The sequence below is a fragment of the Neopsephotus bourkii genome, unplaced genomic scaffold (assembly GCF_033783945.1).
Source record: "Neopsephotus bourkii isolate Nb327-2 ecotype Australia unplaced genomic scaffold, CSIRO-AGI_Nbou_v1 NB_346, whole genome shotgun sequence".
In the NCBI taxonomy this organism is placed as follows: Eukaryota; Metazoa; Chordata; class Aves; order Psittaciformes; family Psittacidae; genus Neopsephotus; species Neopsephotus bourkii.
Window position 1 is genome coordinate 743,146 of NW_026900852.1, and position 20,837 is coordinate 763,982.

General features: G+C 48.6%; 1 protein-coding gene across 1 annotated transcript in view; it reads left to right on the forward strand.

Annotated features, from left to right (window-relative positions):
• The window catches only part of ANTXR1 (ANTXR cell adhesion molecule 1), a 75,473-nt gene that overhangs the window by 34,193 nt on the left and 20,443 nt on the right, over nucleotides 1–20,837 (forward strand). Inside the window, exons 13-14 of the mRNA XM_061348215.1 lie at nucleotides 3,804–3,899; nucleotides 13,387–13,428. Coding sequence (XP_061204199.1) covers nucleotides 3,804–3,899; nucleotides 13,387–13,428 — 138 coding nt within the window. The remainder of the gene's footprint in view (nucleotides 1–3,803; nucleotides 3,900–13,386; nucleotides 13,429–20,837) is intronic.

A 20,837-nucleotide genomic window follows, 5' to 3' on the forward strand; every position in this document is an offset into this window, starting at 1 on the left:
CCCCTCCTCTTGTTGTAACAGCAATAATATAAGGCCCAGGGCCAGAAGTGCGATGGGCACTGAGCAGCCTCAGCTTCCACTAGTGCTAAGTGCAACTAATTCTTCCTCACCTATTAGTCTCAGCATAGCACCAATTTGGTGTGTAAAGTTACCCCACATCAGCCTTTAGTGCTCTGAGCCCCGTGTGCATTGCTGTTGCCCACACCAGCTAATGCCTGCAGAGCGTGTGCTGCACTGGTGACTGCTTGAAGTAGCAGCAAGTGATGGCTGGTGGAACTGGGAAGCCCTTAACAAGGGGGTTACTCCTGTTCCCATGGTGGGAGTTCAAAGAACTAAAAGAGGGCAGAAGTAAATCAATGCTGGGTATGGATTTGCCCACCTGCAGATGTGCCCGGAGCAGGTTTCGCACCAAGTGTGCTCAGGAAAAGGGATGTCCCATAGAGGACACATGAAGGCAGCATGTGGAGGCAGGAAGCGAGTCCCACTCTGCTGCTGCCAAGTTCTGCAGTGCAAAAAGAGCATCTCGGACAGGAGCCAGGATGAGAACTAAAATAAGGCTTTGTTCATCCTCTCAGCTGGCCCCAGAAGAGGAAAACCCACTGCTGACCTTTGGCACTGGTAGCTCCCAGCCTCAGAACTGGGAGGGAGGTGAAACTGCACTGCTGCAGTGACAGCAGAGAACAGGTCCTCCTGGGCAGCTCCCAATGGGAGTAGAAGGGGGTATCACTCAGTGATGTTCCTGTGCTCCCTGTATCACTGAGTGAGAAACACACGGTGCTTCTCCTCAAGGAGGAGAGATGATGGAGGTACCCACGTGTGGGCTGCGGGAAGGTTTCTGTGGCAGGGTATTAGACCTGCTTTGCACTAGCATTGATTGAAACTCATCTTTATTTGCCATGTGTGTCCTGTTCATAATGGATGTCTTCCTAGGTCATGCCATGTTCCTTCAGGAGGAGGGCTCGGGGAATGGTGCTTGTAAAAAGGAGCATCTTCCAGCTGAAATGGGGAAGTTCTTCCCTGTGGGGGTGCTGAGGCCCTGGCACAGGGTGCCCAGAGAAGCTGTGGCTGCCCCAAGGCCAACAAAAGTTGTTTTCTTGGGCTGAATTGAGCCTGTTCTCAGTGTCGAGCACAGCTCCCTGCATTATTCCATGGGTCAGTGTTTCCATGGACATTGCTATTCCAAATTTTGATTAAAAGGAAAAGAAAGGAATGAAAACAGACGTTCAGCCCTTCTTCAGCAGCTGTAACACTAGGAGGAAGATTTCAACATGTCAGGGGAACCTCTGCAAGCTATTTGGGCAGGGGCTTTTCCTTGTTTCTTATTCAGTTTGGTTGAGTGGCAGTTTCCAGCTAAGCATAGTTCTAGCTGTATAAAATTATAGATGGTACACAGGATAATAGCTAAATTCTAGCAGAAGATGATCAAATAAAGGTAAAACAACCCAAAAGCAGAGTTTAGGCCACTTTGGGTTATTAAGTGCGAGGCTGCACCTCAAACCCTGTGCTCAGCTCTGGGCCCCTCACTACAAGATAGACATTGAGGTGATAGAGCTGGGCCAGAGAAGGCAATGGAGCTGGTGTAGGGCCTGGAGCACAAGGGTGATGGGGAACAGCTGAGGGACCTGGGGGATTCAATCTGGAGAAGAGAAGGCTCAGGGGGGACCTGATCGCTCCCTACAATTCCCCAGTTAAAGGTCATGGTTTGCTGCTTTGAAGCTATGGCTGATCCCAGCAGATGCAGTTTGGGTTTGTCTGAAACAGTTTGATGATTGTTCAAATATGAGAGAAGGAATGAATCCACCTAGAATTATCTGGAGGATGGTGAGAGTTTGCTTTGCGAAGATATTCAGCTGTTTGCTGAAGCATTGAATCTCAGCAGGTTCCGCTTTGCAGGTGATGGATGCGAGTTCATGTTGTCTGTCTGGAGGAACTGCATCCCACATACAGCTCTGTGTTCTCAATGAGCTCTTATTTCACGCTGGGGTCCATGTTCCATTGCCAGAGATGTCCTGGGTCAATTCTTCTCCTGTGTGTACTACATCTGTTGTTTCCAAGTGTCAAAGACCACGCTATCTTGATCCAAGTCTCCAGGAATTCCTTCTACAGCAGAAAAGAGTTTGGAAGATGCTCTCAACCAGATTGGGGTTTTTCCATTACAATTCACACTATGGCATGATGGGAGAGCATCTGGCCACCAAGTTGCAGTGACTTGGAACTAGATGATCATAAGGTCCTTTCAAGCCTAGCCATTCTGTGATACTATGATTCATGCAGGCACCCAGTTTTCCCATCCTCCAGGTCAGTCTGCCCTTGAATGTCCTTTATCTGGCACATTGGGATCTTGACACTTGGGTGGGGGTTTTATATATCTGCCTCTTACATCAACCCATCTCCAACAGGCTTAAGTCAGGACTGTCTGCTTGCTTAGCTTGGAGGAGGATGAGGTTGGGTAGAAGTAGCACAGGGAAGTTGGCATGTGAACCAAGAACATCTGGTTTGGGTGAAGAAATAACCCACACTGGGGTTTGATTGCTGCATGGAGCTGGCTTGTGCAGCAGTTTGTGGTGTTAACTGGTGTCAGAGAGCTGCAAATGCCTTTTTAAATGGGGAAGCATCCCACTTAGAGAGGAAATGATCTTCTAGAGTTAATGGCTTGTGATGTGAAAACCCCTGTGTCTTGTGTGATGGGGTGTGCATTCAGTCCCCTTGAAAGGCTCATAGAATCACAGAATGGTTTGGGTTGGTAAGGACCTTAAGATCACCCAGTTCCAACACCCTGCTGTGGGCATGGACACCTCACACTAAACCATGGCACCCAAGGCTCTGTCCAACCTGGCCTTGAACACTGCCAGGGATGGAGCATTCACAACCTCCCTGGGCAACCCATTCCAGTGCCTCAGCACCCTTACAGGAAAGAATTTCCTCCTTATATCCAATCTAAACTTGCCCTGTTTAAGTTTGAACCCATCACCCCTTTTCCTATCACTGCAGTTCCTGATGAAGAGTCCCTCCCCAGCATCCCTATAGGCCCCCTTCAGATACTGGAAGCTGCTCTGAGTTCTCCACGCAGCTTCTCTTCTCCAGGCTGAACAGCCCCAACTTTCTCAGCCTATCTTCATACGGGAGCTGCTCCAGCCCCTGATCATCCTCATGGCCTCCTCCGGACTTGTTCCAACAGTTCCATGTCCTTTTTATATTGAGGACACCAGAACTGCACACAGTACTTCAAGTGAGGTCTCATGAGAGCAGAGTAGAGGGGCAGGATCACCTCCCTTGACCTGCTGGTCACGCTCCTTTCCATGGCAGAGCTGCCCTGACTCAGCACTGCTCAGAGGAGCAGGATGACCTGAGCCGTGGACACATGGACAGCCCACGTCATGCTCTCTGTTGGGAGTGAATTCTAGCACTGCTTTTAGTTTGTACTGCAAGAGGGGAACAGGGTTACAGAGAAAGGAGAATGCTTTAACTGCAATGAAACACTGTGGTGTGAGCTCTCTTATCAATCTGTTCCTTTCACTCTTCACAATACTCTGAGGAGCTGCAGTAATCTTGACCTGAAGTGTGAGGATCAGAAGATCAAGACTAAACCTGTAACTCTGGGCAGTGAACTTGAGCTCTCAGCCTCTTTGCTATGGGGATTGGGTGCCACATTGGATGCCTGAGGAAGGAGGAAAACTGCATTTGGTCTGAAGGATAAATGGAGTATGGCAGTGGCCTCTGGACACGTGCTTGCCTGGAAGTGGGATGCATGGGATGCATGGAGTGTTAGTGCTGCTCACACGCTCTCTGTGTTTCTCTTCCAGTCAGATGGGACCATCCTGGCTATTGCTTTGTTGATCCTCTTCCTCCTGCTGGCCTTGGCTCTTCTCTGGTGGTTCTGGCCTCTTTGCTGCACCGTGGTAAGTGACAGGAACCCTTAGCACAAACCAGCAATTCAGTGATGCCTGAGTGTAAGAAACGAGTGGGAAGGAGGCAAAGCTTTCCAGTAAGGAACAGCGCAGGACTGGTCACTGAACAAGGCAGTGTTTCTTCCATTGCTGGCACTGATTGTGCTTCTATTTCATTTGCCTGACCTTTGAATTGTACCCATAAAACAGCGCTGTTGCTGACATACAGACCTTGTTGGGAGCCTTTTAGTCTTATTATTGGTTGTGGAAGAGATGACACAGTGAAGCTCTGCTCTTGCTTTGGGTCATGTTTGTGCTGCAAATACAGAACAAGAACCAGGGATGCACAAATGGCAGCAGAACTGGAGCCTGGTTTTTGGTGACTGGCTCTGTGTAATGTTCCAGATGCCTCTTTTAAAGCTGCCCAAACCAGCTCCAGTGTGTGGGTCACTGCCATTAATCCTGGTTTTAGGTGACTTACCCAGTGCTGTAAATATGCACCATGTTGTACCAAAGCTACGATCCATTGCCGAGAGCTCTGAAGCCACAAACTGCAGGAGCAGTTACACTGGAGGATGAGCTTCTGTGTTGGGATGTTCTCTATCCAGAAATAGGATGGAAAGCTCCATAAAAAATGGGAATTTTTTATTGACAACAATAAAAAACTGGGTTCTAAAAATGGGCCAAGGCTCAGCAGTGTGGGAGGTGGCTCAGAGCCATTGGTCTCAACTAAGTGGCATCATCCCAGAGAGCTGGGCCAAGGTCTTTGTTGGCACATCTGCATAGGAGGCAATGGAGATGTGCCCTGTACAGATGCTTACAGTGGAGAACTAAGGTGGCAGAGAGGAAAGGCTCGAGGTGATGGTGCTCTTTGAAGGTTCTGTTGCAGGAGGAGATGAAGCTGATAAGAAAAAGACCCAAAGAAAAGCATCAGGAGCAAAGGGAGTACAGAGCTGTGCCTAGGGAGGGTACTGTGGGTCAGCTGCATATAAAGTGATATAAAGATAGTCAGGGAACAGTGTTCTTCAAGTGTGAGAAACACAGATAAGCAAAGTGAGTGCAGCAGAGATAGGGAGTCTCTTGTCCACATGAATCCTTATGAGCTTAATGTCTTCCAGATTTAAATGCTGTACTCAGAAACCCTGTTGTAGATAAAAGCTTTTCCTCACCCTTTCCCCTCCTTTACCTCCCACATTCCCTCTTTGTAAGGTCTTCAAGTGGGGGCCATCTCACTGATAGGTTCCAAATGTGAGTCCAACACATGCTGGAAGGGTTTTAATTCAAGAGCCTCTAGGAAGCCTCTTCCATCTCTCTGGGATGGCAGTCTGGGATGTTTGGCAGCAGATCAGCATCTAAAACACCCCCTGTTGTGTTGCTTACCCAAAGAGCAAAAACCAAAGGCATCCACAGAGGAGTACCCAGCCTGTTTGGCTTAGGGCAGGGAGAAGGAGAGCAGAGCAGTGCTAATTTGCTGCTTTGGGAATGGCCCATTAAGGAATGCGGTGTTGTCAAAGCACAGAGTGAATTAGGGGCAGAGGAACTGGCTTGCACAACAGACAGAGAGAGGCAGGCAAGGAATAACCTCCAGTAATCAAACTGCAGCCCCAGAGACACTGTGGGGATTGAAGCCCAGAGATGCTTCAGAGATAAATGTGTGCAGGGGGAAAGCAAGAAAACCCAACAAGCTCTTTCCTTACCGAGTATAAAGCTGTTCTGAGTGACAAGCACGTTTCTAAACCCTGCAGTTCCTCTTGGCATGCTTTTCCATTAAATGGGAATCATTATCATCCAACACTTCTTCAGGAAAGACACCAAGCCAGCTCCGTCCCTGGAGTAAATGGACTGAAGTCAATAGACTTACTCTGGAGATTCAGCTGGAACCCAGTTTCTCCTTGGCACGCATCCATAAAGGAATGCTGTTTCCAAATGTATCCAAGTTTATTGGCCTCAGAAGGATTCTGGGATGAAGGCTGGAATTTACCACTCGGTTTTACAGTAGATGCAATTGTTGCTGAGTGCATCAGAACAATAACAAGGTCTTTGCTTGGGCCTTGGTACCAGCACAGGCAAATTTCCCTTGGTATCTGTTGGGGGGATATTACAAAGCCAGGAGTCAGGCACTGACCTTTCCAAAGGCTTCAAGGATGCTTATCCAAAACCAACAGAAAGCAAAGCAAACAGACATCCCCAGCACTGTTATCACAGGAGAAAGAGGGCCATCTGTAACAGGGTGACGCTACTTTCCCCGAGCAGAACATATCTGCGAGGTACCAGATGCCACATCCTGGCCTCGTTGATGCTTGTGGGCATTTTGCTGTTGCCTCCTGTTCCTCCTCCTTCCTGAACACAACATAACCTGCAACTGAGCAACCATAGTCAGAACTGTGTGTACAAGAGGCTCTTCAGGTGCCCAACGATGGAATTATTCTGGGTAGGAGGCCAACATAAGGTTTAGGTTTAATATTGATGTAACCCGAATAGATTTGAATGTAAGTGGAAGCCAAATAGATAATAAGCATCCAAAACTGTCTTAAGATGGATTTTGTAAGCACAGTGTTAGATTGGCTTGGAAATGGAGCTGGTTGAAGTGTTTGGCATGTGCAGTGAAGGCATAATTAATACGGTAGTTGGAAGGACTGAATGTGCTGGGACACTTTCTCTGTCCCAATATACAGCACACGGAGAGCAAGTGTCTCCCATGGACACTTGGAGTTGCCAGATCCAGAGTTGGGCTTGAGCCACGCTTTGCACCTGAGCAGGATCTGCCTCATCTACCCCTGCAGCCCTGATCCAGCTCTGGGGCAGCAGCACAGGAGGGACGTGGAGCTGCTGGAGCAAATCCAGAGGAGGCCATGGAGATGCTGTTAGGATGGAGCAGCTCTGCTCTGGAGCCAGGCTGAGAGAGCTGGGCTGGGGCAGCCTGGAGAAGAGAAGGCTCCTGAAGGGGAGACCTTAGAGCAGCTCCAGTGCCTAAAGGGGCTGCAGGAAACCTGGAGAGGGGCTTTGGGATATAAGGGATATAGGGACAGGCCAAGGGGAATGGCTTTAACCTGCCCGAGGGGAGGTTTGGATGATGTGGTGCCTGCAACCAGCCTTGTCCAGGGGATAAAATGCAGAGGATATGAGGATATACAGCTGCGCTGGCTACAAAGCATTTTAGGCACAAGAAGCTGGTATTGTTAATGGCCCATTTAGCCTGTATCTGCACCATCTTACTCCTTTTTACACAGCAGCTTTTTAAATCCAGGGGTGGGGTAAGAGCATATGAGAGGTGTTGGCATGGAAGCATCTAACACCATTTTTAAATTAAAGCTGTTTTCTGGAAGGCAGCATGGAAGAACCCAGCAATTTGCTTGGCTCTGCCTGGGAACAGAAAGCTGGATGGAGAAAAATGCAGAAAATATATATTAAAACCATATGAAAACCATGGCTAAACTGGAGGAAGAGGAGGGGAGGATATGCACCGGCTCTACAGCAACCCTGAAGAGTCACAACATTGCATGGTGCCTGTTGGCTTGATGGAGATGACTTACAAAGGTCCATGTATCCCGATTCCCAACCACTCCCATGTGCACAGGGCCCAGTTTTCCTGCACTTACATGATTTTCATAGAATCCCTTCCCATCCTCACAAGGAAGAAGTTCTGCCCTATATCCAACCTCAACTTCCCATGTTGGGGAAGTGGTAGCACTGTTACTGTAGGCTTAAAGTGGTGGAGAGAAGAGAACCTGCCTTTGCAATTGCAAGCACACAAATGGCAGCAAGAGGATCAAGACAGTGTCATTCCTCATCCAGAGTCCCCACACAGCTCACTGCTCCTCTTAGCCTCCTGTCAGTTGGATCAGAATGGGTTAAATATGGATATCATGCTCTATAAGTGGATGTCTTTAAGCAGGCTAGCATGGAGCCTGTAATAGCATAGCTGAGGCGTTTCACCTGGGCTAATACCATCATCTCCACAGCAGCCCAGGTAGAGAAGTGGATTAGTAGATCAGCACCATGCATTAACTGGGGTGCTTTGACATGCTGCTGGGATGGCTCATTACCAAAGAGTTGAAGCCAAATTCTCCATCTTTGGTGTCTAAACTGAAACATCTTGATGGCGATCATCTGAAGGGCAAGAAGGTACCATTTGCCTTTGGAGGATATGCCTAGACTACAGGTTCCCAAACCAATTCACTTGCTACTGCATCTCCTTAAGGCCAGATCCAAAAGCCAATTGCGTGAATCTGGACCAGGTTCAGCACCCTTTGTTCCAGACCACAACAGATACTTAATGTGAAGGAGGCCCTGTTGTTCTTTGCCCTCGTGCTGCATGGGAAGTAATTCACTCAATAAAGATGATTTCTTCCTTTGGTTTTTAACCTGGTCTCCTCTCACCTCTTCCAAAGGAAGTTGGCTCAGTCCAGCTCAGGAGAAATAGATCTTTAGGACATGGCTTTAACCAGGCAATTCACTGGGAATCAGAGAGTGAGAGCAAGGAATTCTGCATATAGGAGAAAGTAGTGATGATGTTTTCCTTTAGTCCAGAAAATGAATGTTATTCACATGGGTTTCCAAAGAAAGTGGGTCAGACACTTGGAGCAAACCCCATGGATCATGGCCCTGTTCATCCGTGGCAGTGAAACAGCCTAGGGAAAGGAATGGCCTTTGCAGATGCATTCCCTGGAGAGCTGCCTGTCAGCCCCATGCAAATTGCCCCAGATTAGTGCAATGGAAGGGTTTTTCCTCTGTGATGCCGTGTCTTCAATGCGGGCATGATTTTGACGTGCCCTGTGATGTACTGAATGTGGTTTGTGCTTGTCAGCTTCAAGTCTTCGGGGTGAAACAGCCTCTTCTTCTAGTTCCGAGTTAAAATCGACATTCCTGGGTGTGCTCCAGGCTGATGAGAGCAGTTCACTTTAAAGGATGAGTTAGCTTTCCTGTTGGATTCCATGGACCTCTTGCTCGTGCGGCTGGGAAGAAGAATGTGTTATACTGCAGGTGAAACAGGGACAGGCTCCTGCTTGTATTGCTTGATCCTGCTTGAAGTGTAGACTAAACCTCCAAGGCTTTAATGGGGACTTTGAAGACACAGCGGATATAAACCAAGCAAAAAGCAATTGTTCCTTTCCCCAGCTCATAACTAAAGTATGAATCTGTCACAGGACTTAGCAGAGGTCAGAACTATAAATACGTGAGGGGAGGGGAAAGAAAAAGAATGAGTCAGATGGGTCAGAGTTACTGCTATAAAAAACCCCAACCCCTGTTTATTGGGATAACACAAATACAGATTCTGTGTTCTCCAGAAGAATGAAGGTAAATGAGGACAAAGGATCTGCTCAGTTCACTGCCTGCTCCCCTCCCAAGTTTTAGTCCTGATTAGAGGCTAAGTAAATCCTTTATTTCTGATTTTGGACTGTTTTCCCATCAGCCTTCATTTTAAATGATGCTCTGTTCCATCTTCAAACAGATGCACATTTCTGACAAGAAACATATTGCCCCTATTTATCATATTAAACTCCGAGGACAGTTACTCGAGTATGTGCTTGCTGGACACTGTAAACTGGTGGAGTTTTCTGTTCCTCCAACATGGAAAACATCCTAGACACATTCCTGGAATATGCAGAATTTGGATTCAGCATGTGCTCTCTTCTGCTTGAATGGCTACAGAAATGTCAGGACAATAGCCAGTCAGTCCTTTCCAGTGCTTTGGAACCTGCAGGAGGTGGCTGATAGCGTTCCTCTGCTTGGTTATCCATCACAAGCATCCGCTTCTCTGTGCCACCAGTGTGGGACAGCCAGCAGAGCCCTGTGTCAATCACAATGACATCTGTGAGGAAAGGCATCTTGAACTGCTGGCAACTGCTCTCCAAATTCCTTCCTCTGCCAAGGAAAGCCGATGGCCACCTCTCCATCCCATGGGAAGCAAAGCACCACTGTAGGCAGTGGTGGAGTCACCATCCCTGCAAGTGTTCACACACCATGCAGACAAGCCCCTCAGTGCCATGGGTTAGTGGTGGCCTTGGCAGTGCTGGGGAATGGTTGGGCTTGATGAGCTTAAAGCTCTTTCCCATTCTATGGTTCTCCAGCACGGTGATGCTGTAGGAGCCCTCAGGTGCTCCTCACCCCGCGAGCAAACAGAGCTGCTGAATGATCACATTTTTCCTCTTTCAAACACAGGGGCAGGAGCTCTGGTTGCAGCAGCCATCCCAGGACTGGCCTGGGGTTATCCAAACACTTGCAGTGCACATGCACAAACACAGCAGCCTTGCCAAGCTGAGCTGGCCCCAACGTTTTGCTTGGCCAGGGGTGTTCCCAGCAGATTGCATTCCACAGATCCACATGTGGCAATGGGGAAGGTGAGAGGTGCTGCCCAGGATGAAGCGCGGTGGCCAGAGCCAACTGGTCCTCACTGGGACCTGCAATGGGGTCCCTTCAATGGCCTTTTCCTTCCTGTATCCGAGTCATTCCTACCTCTGCAAAGTGAGCAGGGGTGAGGCTCTGGGGCCTTTCTCACACCCTGCTCACTTGTGGGAGATGGCACAAAGGTCCCATGTGCTTCCCTGCCTTCAGAATCAGGCTCCGTGCGTATACAGCTGTTAGGATGCAAAGGGAGAAGGAGAGGGGTTGTGCTGTTTGCGGACTAAAAGCCTTTCCAGATCTGGGCAGAGAGACAGAAAATACATTTCTGTAAGGTCTGAACTTGAGACTGACCTCTCCCCATCTTTGGACCTGTCTAAACGAACCCATCCCAGTTGGCAACTTATGGGGTGCTCCATTGCTCTTAGAAATGAATAGCACTGAAAAAATGGAAGGAATCTCTTTTAGTTTCTTTCTTCTTTTATTTTCCCTTTCCCCTCTTAAACCAGAATAGGGAAAGCTTGATCTGTTCATGAAATCAGTTGGTTTGTGTGTATGTGCTTCCATATGTTGTGAGAAGGAATGAAAATCATGACAAACACAGCTTACCTCTTCATTTCCAAGTCTGGAACCTCCAGAGTTTCTAGTGATTCTGGCTGAGAAGCTGTGTTTGGATGCTGAGCTGGACCAAATGTGTTGGATGGATCACCCTGAGGTTTTATGCCAATGCAAATGAGAACATCTACTCTGAAACCCATCACGTTCCACTAGAACAGGCAAATGAGGCCACTTCCAGTAGGTGTACTTTGGATCAGGCATCTGATGTTTCTCAGCATCCAATGGGTTTAAATGAAGGGGTTGGGTTCAAAAGGTCTGCTGATAAGTGCCATTCCTCACACTGACCAAAGCACGCCTGAAAACGTGGCTAGAAAAGTCTGCTGTGTGTTTTGGAGCATTGCATGTGCTGTGTCAGTATGTATCGTGTCAAGAGACATAGAAGAGATTATGTTGTCTGCATCCAAGAATGCCAGAGAGGAGCTCTTCATGAGGGACTGTAGCGACAGGACAAGGGGTGATGGGTTCAGACTGAAACAGGGGGAGTTCAGGTTGGAGATAAGGCAGAAGCTCTTCCCTGTGAGGGTGCTGAGGCGCTGGCACAGGGTGCCCAGGGAAGCTGTGAATGCTCCATCCCTGGCAGTGCTCAAGGCCAGGTTGGACACAGGGGCTTGGAGCAAGCTGCTCCAGTGGAAGGGGTCCCTGCCTGTGGAAAGGGGTTGGGACTGGATGAGCTTTAAGGTCCCTTCCAACACAAACCAATCTGGGATTCTACCTTTAACCAAGGAGTTTTGAGTAAACTCAGCACTATGAGTAAACCCTGCTGGTACCCATGGTTTCCTTCCCACGGAGCAGGAGCCTGATGCAGACAACCCTTCATCATTTGCTTTCCAGCAGGAAAAAGAGCTGCTGTCCCAAGAGCTTCAAGCACAAGCTGGGAATTGCAGAGTAGACAGGGAAAGATGGATGCTTTACCAGTCAGCCTGAGCTCCTCTGGGCATCACCCTAATGGCACAGCCTGACCTTGGTTGTGCTGTGTCTGATGAGCAGGGCAGCGGATGCACCCACCACGCTCCTATCCAATGTCATTTCATGCTTCCACGTGTGCTTTGTACTTCTGTGCCTATAAATAGAGACTCTGTGTCCATTCCTGAAGCACCATGACCCTTTAGCACTGCAGGGTAGGGGCAGAGCTCTGCACCCATCACTGCTGTGGGCTGAGATGCAAAGGCCTGACCCAGCCTTGGTATCTTCCATAGCCAGAGGCGCATGCTCTTTATTAATGGCCACATTGCATGACTGGGGCTTTGCAGAGGGAAATAAAACCAGTGAGCTCATCAGAGGGGAAAAACCCAAGCAAGAGGAGCTGTTGTAAATATTTATCTCTTCAGGGCCTTCAATGTGACTGTCATTGTCCCCTTCTGCATTTGAGCAGCAGTGTTGTTAGTGTTTGGCACTGTGAGGTTTGGGTTGGAAGGGTATGTTTTAAGTCTACCCGTGTGTAGCCCATGCCTAGGAAGCCTTTACACCTAATACCCATTCCTGATTAGAGCTGAGGGCACTCAGTGCCATCTCCACAGCATCCTGACAGCATCTGCCTCCTGTCCTGGTGTGTACAGAAAGAGCTGCTCATGCAGATGGACTTAAAACAAGTGGGGAAGATCCACCCCTGGGGCAATCACTGCTGTTTGGGCTGGGTTTAGTGTCTGTGCATTGGGGTGCATCTCGTGTCAGGGAGGGACGTTTGACATGCCTGTACGCAACTGCTTTCCCTTTGGAAGGCTCTTTTGTTGCTCTTGGAGTGGAGGGCTGTGGAAATAGCCAAGTGCCTGCTGAGCCCTCGATGCAAACTTTCTGCATGAAATAATAGCCTCACGCCCATAGGAACTTCAATTGTTTCGATGGAAAATATCCTGGACCACTGTAAAACCTCACCCTGCTTGCTGTATTCCACCCCTTGGACAGCCTCAAATCTGTGCATATATATATGTCTATCTTCTCAGTTTATGAGGGTGAGCTGTATTAGCCTGATAATGCAAAAAGCATTCTGCAGGAGAGCATGGCACAGCCTCTGGAATGCAGAAGGGCCTGGGAGATGCAGTCTTGGGCGAGGGGGAGTTATTGCTGCTTTGCAATGTCTCCAGGGCATCTCACTTCATCCTGCTTTCACTTGCCAGTCTTTGTTCAGGCTGTTTGAGGCAGGGTTTGCGCAGCAGCCGGAAGAAGGAGACACTGATTTCATGTGGGTGTTTGGGTGAAACAGTGCCTACGGCTCCTGCTGGGATCAGGAGGCTGGAAGATGAAGGGTATATGACTGAACTCGCTGTTAGCCCACACAGAGCAGGGGTCACATAGCGAGCACTGTGAGTCTGGAGCTGTGAATGGGAGATGTCTCCATGGCAGGGCTCTGGGATGCCTCCAGTCTCCTCTCTTGCTCTTGGTGCCCGACACCAGCAGCACACAGAGCCCCGTGACTGAACTCAGAGATGTTCACAGCCGTGGCTCCTGGTGCTTTCTCTTTGGGGTTGCTTTTGGTGATGTTTGAATTGTGCTAAAGAGCAAAGGAAGAATTTACTGTTCTGTTTCTCTTTGGTCCTTCCAGATCATCAAAGAGCCCCCGCCTCCTCCCGCAGAAGACAGCGAGGTGAGTAACACCATCAGCCTCATTTCCTTAGTGTTTAGGACAAGGCTTTGCCCAGACTCCTCATGAGAGGCTGTGATCAGTATGGACCATTTAAACCTTTGTGCTCAGCTCTGTAGCCTTAAAGGCAACAGTGATTTAGCTAAGGTAGAGGCTTTGTAATTGATGTCTACCACATGTTTCACTCTGCTCACTTTGCTTGCTATAAAGATAGAGATGTGTGTGTTTAGGAGTGACTGTAACTGTAGGAATACAAGTACCTCCATTGAGCAGGTAGGGAAGGACAGCCAATACTTGGTGCTGCAGGAATGACTGTAGATGTACAATACAAGTACCTCCATTGAGCAGGTAGGGAAAGACAGCCAATACTTGGTGCTGCAGGAATGACTGTAGATGTACAATACAAGTACCTCCATTGAGCAGGTAGGGAAGGACAGCCAATACTTGGTGCTGCAGGAATGACTGTAGATGTACAATACAAGTACCTCCATTGAGCAGGTAGGGAAGGACAGCCAATACTTGGTGCTGCAGGAATGACTGTAGATGTACAATACAATCCATTGAGCAGGTAGGGAAGGACAGCCAATACTTGGTGCTGCAGGAATGACTGTAGATGTACAATACAAGTACCTCCATTGAGCAGGTAGGCAATACTTCCACTTGGTACTGCAGAGTTAAGCTGTGATTCACAGAAAGGACAACCCTTAAGCCTACGTCATTGAAGTTAATGGAACCCAAACATGTGCTCACCTGCTTGGGAAGGCATGGTAATGATTTTGGTGGATTAGCACCTAAAACAACTCTTAGCAGCAGAGTGGAAACTCACGATGCTGATACCTTGGACCACAGTTGCTGTGGGTAAAGGCAGCCCCACGGTCTCTGCAATGTGTCTGAAGGCAGTGGGCAGATGTAAAACCATCCTGGCCCCAGAAGAGCTGGAGAGAGGGAAGTTTTAATGGAGAGAAGCAGTGAAGCAGCATTAAACCCATCTCAGTTCTGCTTGTGCTATTTAGGTGAATCTAGCAACAAATGGCTTAAAGCTGTGTCACCAGTGCTCATGTCTAATGTAGATTCTGCCCAGAAACATGCCCACTTCTTGATCTGCCTCTTTCTGTGGCCTCCTGCTTCCAGCACATGATGAGTCTCCACTTCCACTGTTTTGCATGTGGGATTTCACTGCAGGTCCCTGGGCTGTGTTGCATTGATGTCAATGGGAGCTTTTCCATTGACTTCACTGGGCTTTGGATCAGTTCCTCTTAACTATGCAAGTAAAAGAAGACTTAGACCTCTGCTCAGAGGGATTTGGTTGCTTCCCTTGCTTTTTGCATATGGAGACAAATTCATTGCCTGCTCAGCTTGCAAGTGGAAAAGCTGGAATGATCCTCAATGCCTGCCCTTAGCGTCTGTGCCAAGGCAGGCAAACACCCTCAAAACTCAGCCCTCTGCAATGCTCCATATGGAATCCAACCCAGCTTCTGCTGCAGGGCATCTGGAGCCCAGGCCAGCGCTAGAACCTCTGTCTTGGTGGCACTCATCCCCTTCAGACCAGGCCAGAAGGGAACCTCCAAATCTGAGCTTTCCCGGACCTGAGGGAGGTTTGCGTTTGGATCCAGTGCTCCCCACGCCTCTCTTTGGGCTGTTTTCCAAGGTAGCCATTCCTCCTTGGGCTGTATCTCAATCCGTCAGCTTTGTTAGCTTCTATGCTCTGAATGGAAAGGAAAACATGACCCCAGAGGTGCACATGCTCCGTTGCGCATCACACACGCCTCCAAGCCAAGGGATTCAAGTGCTGAAACTAATTAAAATGCATCCCTTTGGAATGCTGGCCAAGGGCTGCAAGGGGAAATTACAGCTCTGTGCTAAGAGGGCAGGTGTGCTTCAAGTAGAAGGAAGCCTTTTATCAGAGCAGTAAGTGCTGCAAAAGCAAACCAGTTGCAGCACACCGGTTATGTTTGCCTCGGGTTACAATGAATTAAGCTGGTGTCAAGGTATTTCTGGGCATGGTCTATTTTCTCTCAGCCCTGATCCTGGCAGAGGAGAACTGTGTGCAGCTCCCCAAATGCCTCACTTAGTCAAAACTCACCTGCTTCACAGCTTTCCTATAGCAATGGGTTTCATAGGATCATAGAATGGTTTGGGTTGGAAAGGACCTTAAGATCATCCAGTTCCAACCCTCTGCCATAGACAGGGATACCTCACACTAAACCATGGCACCCAAGGCTCTGTCCAGCCTGGCTTTGAACACTGCCAGGGATGGAGCATTCACAACCTCCCTGGGCAACCCATTCCAGTGCCTCACCACCCTAACAGGAAAGAACTTCTTCCTTATATCCAATCTAAACTTCCCCTGTTTAAGTTTGAACCTATCACCCCTTGTCCTGTCACTACAGTCCCTAATGAAGAGTCCCTCCCCAGCATCCTTATAGGCCCCTAATGGATTTGCCAGTGGCTTTTCATTTGAGACTCACCTGATCTTGTGGAGAACATGGGGCAAATCCTCCTTGTTTCAAAGCAGAATGCAGTTCTGCTTGCTCACAGGTTCACTCCCCATAGGTGGTGGCCTAACTGCAGACCAGGCTTTGGCTGTACCCAGAATCAGGCCCTGCACAGTGCCTGAAGAATGGCATCAACTTGTACCCATTCTTCACCTGCTTCCTTGTTAATACAAGATAAATTATATTTTAGCTATTGTTCTTACTGCTTTGGGACCCTGGGATGGGGAGCTTTGGTTATAACAACATCACCAACATTGTAGGGACTGGTCTGATGGTAGACTTTCACATGTACTTTCTACCAGAGCACATCCCCTCAGCTCAATCCAGTCATAGAATCACGGAATGATTTGGGTTGGAAAGGGCCATAAGATCATCCAGGAGCTCCTGCCTATGACAGGGGGATTGGAAGTAGATGAATTTAAGGTCCTTTCCAACCCCAAGTATTGTATGATCTCCAGCATAAGGAGTGCTAATCCCTTCAGCAGCAGCATGACACCTGCAGTAAGATCATTTGTCTTTCACATCTCCCCAAAATCTTGGCAAAGAAAGAAAGAGAAGAGGAATTGTTGCCTCAGCAGAACTGGGAGCTGAGGCCCATATGTCCTTGCACTGCAAGGAGAATGCATTATACTGGAACAATGCAAGGAAAGGAGCATTGCTGTCAAAGCTGTCCGAGATCTTATTGAGCTTTAAAGGTCTTTTGAGACCTCCTGGAGCCACGTTCACTGTTGATGAAGGAAACCATTACTGGATAGAAACTTCCAATGGATTCATTCAGGAATTGTGACTGTTGTGAACTCAGCCCCCCAGTGCAGGATGCTGGGGAGGGAAGCCCAGATGGTTTCACTTACAGCCAGGAAGGACTGAGTTAATGCCAATGGGAAGAGGTGGATGCCTGCAGGAGCCTGTGAGCACCTTTCTGGCCTGAGATTAGTCATTGTTGGTGGATCAAACCCACATTCCTTTACCTCCAGTGAATAGGAAGGCTTCTGCTAGCTGCGTTGGAGGAACACACGGTTGCTTTTGTTAACGTGTCCCTTCTCTTTCAACACTGGGCTTATTGGAACAAGTCCTCCTCAACTCCAACCAGTTTCTGACCAGGAGCTCGCCATGAAGCTGAAGCTGGTTCTCACAATAGCAAACCATCTTCTGCATGAGAAACCCCCAACCTGCAGCGCTCTGCAGCATCTAACATCTGACTGACCCATGCCGGAGTCTGCTGCTAGTCAGGCCCACAGAACAGACTCTGTCTACAGACAGAGGGCAAAGCCAGGCAGGAGATCTATGAAGTGACCAGGGCCTCATCACTCAGACCTGTTTTTTCCCTGCTGCTCTGTCACCCAAGCTCCGGAGTCACCCTTAACATGGCCCCAGAGCCAAGCCACCAACCAGCCTGAAACTGGGTAATTCTTCTGTTGTCATCTTGCCTGCATGCACCAAAGCAAGCACACACAGAGCAAAGTCCTGGGGAGAAAGGAGCATTCAGCAGCACAGACATGAGATGCTGAAGGTGGTTATCGCTGTCATGGGAGGCAGCATGAACAGGAAGAAGTGAACTCACTGCAGAGCAGCTGTTGTTGAGCCAATACATGAAACCACTCATCATAGAACCACAGCTTGGTTTGGGTTGGGAGGTTAATCTCCCCTCTGGCAAGCTAAAGCCATTCCCCTTGTCCTGTGCCTACATCCCTTGTCCAAAGCCCCTCTCCAGGTTTCCTGTAGCCTCTTTAGGCACTGGAGTTGCTCTGAGGTCTCCCCTTAAGGAGCCTCCTCTTCTGTGAGGACATCCCACACGTTCAGCTTGAATCACTTTGATCTTTGTGAACTCATCTCTGAACATTCATGAGGCCAGAGAATGGCTGAAAGGGGGTTATCTGCTCCGCTTGCTGCTTGCACCCCCACTTCTTGGTGTTTATGGATCTCTTCCCAATGGTTTTCCTCTCCCTTCCTGAAAAGCCTTGCTGGGGAGACAGCAAAACAAGCTCCAGAGAAAGGATCTGGAATGTTTTGTAGACACAGGAAATTCATTCTGTTGTTCCTGAAGCAAAGCCAGGTCACAGTGGTGTGCCAGCTCCTTCCCTCCCCTCTGCTCCCCTTTCACAGGGAGTTGGGGAGGTATGGGAGGAGGAGAAAAGAACCTTTCAAGGCATTTAGAAGCTTGGGGATGCTATTGGCAACAGATGAGGCGTAGGTGTGACACCATGGTTTGGAGTTTCATAGCTAGATTCACATGCAATATCTAGGCAGGCCCAAGCAAACTGTGGGTGTAGGGCTGCGGAAGCTGGGTTTGATCACATCAGAGTTGCAGTGGGAGCACCAGGGTTAATTCCTTTGTCATTATGAGACCTTATTTCATCTTTGTGTAGCTCAGCATCTGAGCTATGGAGGAGCAATAGCTCAACACCCTTTCTTCTTCATCAGAAGAACATCTTCAGCCTGCTCCTTAGTAGAGCACCAGCAGAGCATCCTCTCTCGGATGCTCGTGTGACCTGGCACTGCTTTTTGCTGATAGTTTGCTGGCTTGGGCCAGTGACAGGCAGGGATACAAGAAACCCAAAGCGATGAGTGGATGCAGTTGGGATTCAGATGCCTGGCACAGAGCAACAAGGAAAACCTTCCACCACAGAGAGGAAGCTTTAGAGAGCCAAGCAAGGTGTCTTTAAAGGGTAACAGCACCTTGGCATCAGAGATGAGATTTAGACGAGATGATGGGATTTAGAACTGAGCCTGGTGTTCGGAGAACAAGGAGGCAGAGATGAGCCAGAAGCCTCGAGAACAGCGCATTCACCTTCCTGTTTCCTCCGCTGTAGCTAGATGGTAATGCCTCTTCCCCAAAGGAATGACTGTCTTGTCGTGTCCGAGCTCTTTGTAAGTGCTAAACCCTGACAGCATTCAGGCAACTGTGAAAGCAATTAGAAGGGTGGGGAGAGGGGGAAGTATTCCAAGCTTTTTATTTTCATATCTAGCCAGATTCAGTTTGGGTCTCACCCGGAGTGGTTCATATCTCCCCAGTGGAGCCTGAATTATCCTTGTGTTACCCACAGATGAGGTTCTCTCAGGTCAGGGTCAAAGTATAGAGCATGGAGATAAACAGAGACCTTTGTTTTCTGAACCCAGCAGCTCTGGAGCTGCAGCTCTTGACTGGGAACTGTGGCTCTGTCCTGCTTCTTCTGCTTCTTTAAGAGAAACTCTAGCTCCATCTAAAGCAGAATTTAGGGGTGGAGAGATGCCAAGTTCTGCACAGTCACTTTCCAGCATCCTTAAATGCACTTGAATTTTCCGGGGCTGGTTTTTACAGTGCTGCTGGGTTGGAGATGAGGATCCTTTTGCAGTTCTCCCTCAGGCAAAAACCCCATTGGAGTGAAATGTAGCAAAGTATGGGCAAAACCGAGCCAGGATGCAAGAATTCAGCCCTGGTTTATTGGGTCAGCCCTTGGGAATGGGGCAGAGAAGCTGTGGCTGCCCCATCCCTGGCAGTGTTCAAGGCCAGGTTGGACATAGGGTCTTGGAGCAAGCTGCTCATGGCAGGGGCTGGAGATGGATGAGCTTTAAGGTCCCTTTAACACAAACCAGGCTGGAATGCTGTGATTCCTTCACATTTTCCTGCTGCCTCTCTACTCCCTGTCCCCCGCATTCCCAATGTCTTCCCTTCCACCGCTCACGTGCAATGCGAGCGCATTTGCCAAGCGTGTAGGACATCACTGGTGGGGTTTTCTTCCTTTCTGCTAGTGTTGCAAAACCTCCCATTGCCTTCAGAGCATGTAAACAGGCTCCTCCTGAAGGGAGCTTGTGACTCCTTTGTTTTCCATGTGTCCAGGGCTGCCTTTCTGTGCGTGTGCTCTTTCGGTTGTTGTTCTGGCAGGAGGCTCCTATCTCCCATTCAAGTGACTCGCACGGGGCTTTTAAGGGCTTGTGGGGAAGATTTCCTAAACCTTGGTATTTCCTGTTGTGAGAAGTCCGGTCTGTGCTGAGCTGCACAGAGAGAAAGGGAATTGCTGAAGGAAACTATTTCGATGGCTTCGATTCCTGCTTCTTAAAGAAGTCCTCATGGAAAACTTCATGCAGAGATACTAAGTTCTTGGGTTGCAGCAAAGGAGCCTCGGCAGCTCTAAGCAGAGGGAGAGAAAGGGCTCAGCTGGGAGGGAGAAGAACCTGGGTGTTTATGGCCCAATTGTTCACCCTTCCTTTCGAGTAGGACGCATTTTGCACTGCAGAAACAGAAATGCTTTTGTTTGCCGTGAAAAGCAGAGTTGGTCTTGGGTCTTTCCTCTTCCCCCCTCTGCTTTTCCAGTTTTCCCTCCATTCCCAAGTATTTTTGGCTTTTCGGATTTTGGAAAGCTCCGTTTCTTGGAGGTTTGCCAAATCCCTGTGAAAAATTAAAGAAGGGGGGGGGAGGGAAAGGAGCATTTTTCATTTCTCTCCCCATTTTCACAGGAAATACTTCACGTTTCTGATGAACTCTGCGTTTCTGCTTTGCCAGCTCATGGCCGCAACTGCAGGGATTAAAGGCAAAGGCACTCCTATAGGTCAGGGAATATATGGAGCTGTTCTATAGTGCAACAAAGAGTGAAGAATATATAGACTCCTACATAGAATATATATAGTGTAGAATATATAGAATCCACTCACTAGGACTTTAGATAGACTCCTTAAGGAGATATTCTTGATCTATTCATTTGGCTGTGTGCGAATGTCATCGTGAAGGTCCTGAGCACGTTGAACTCTATGTATGGTGATAGGTTTCTGCCTGCACTATGCAGGGGTAAAACACATCCAACCCTGTACACCATGTACATCACGTTTATGCTTGGCTTTCTGCTGCCATAAGCCACGACCCTCCCTGAAGCCCCATGGACTTCCATGGGCAGCCTCTTTAGCAGAGCTCATTCTTCTAAAAGCTCCATTCTTATAACTCTT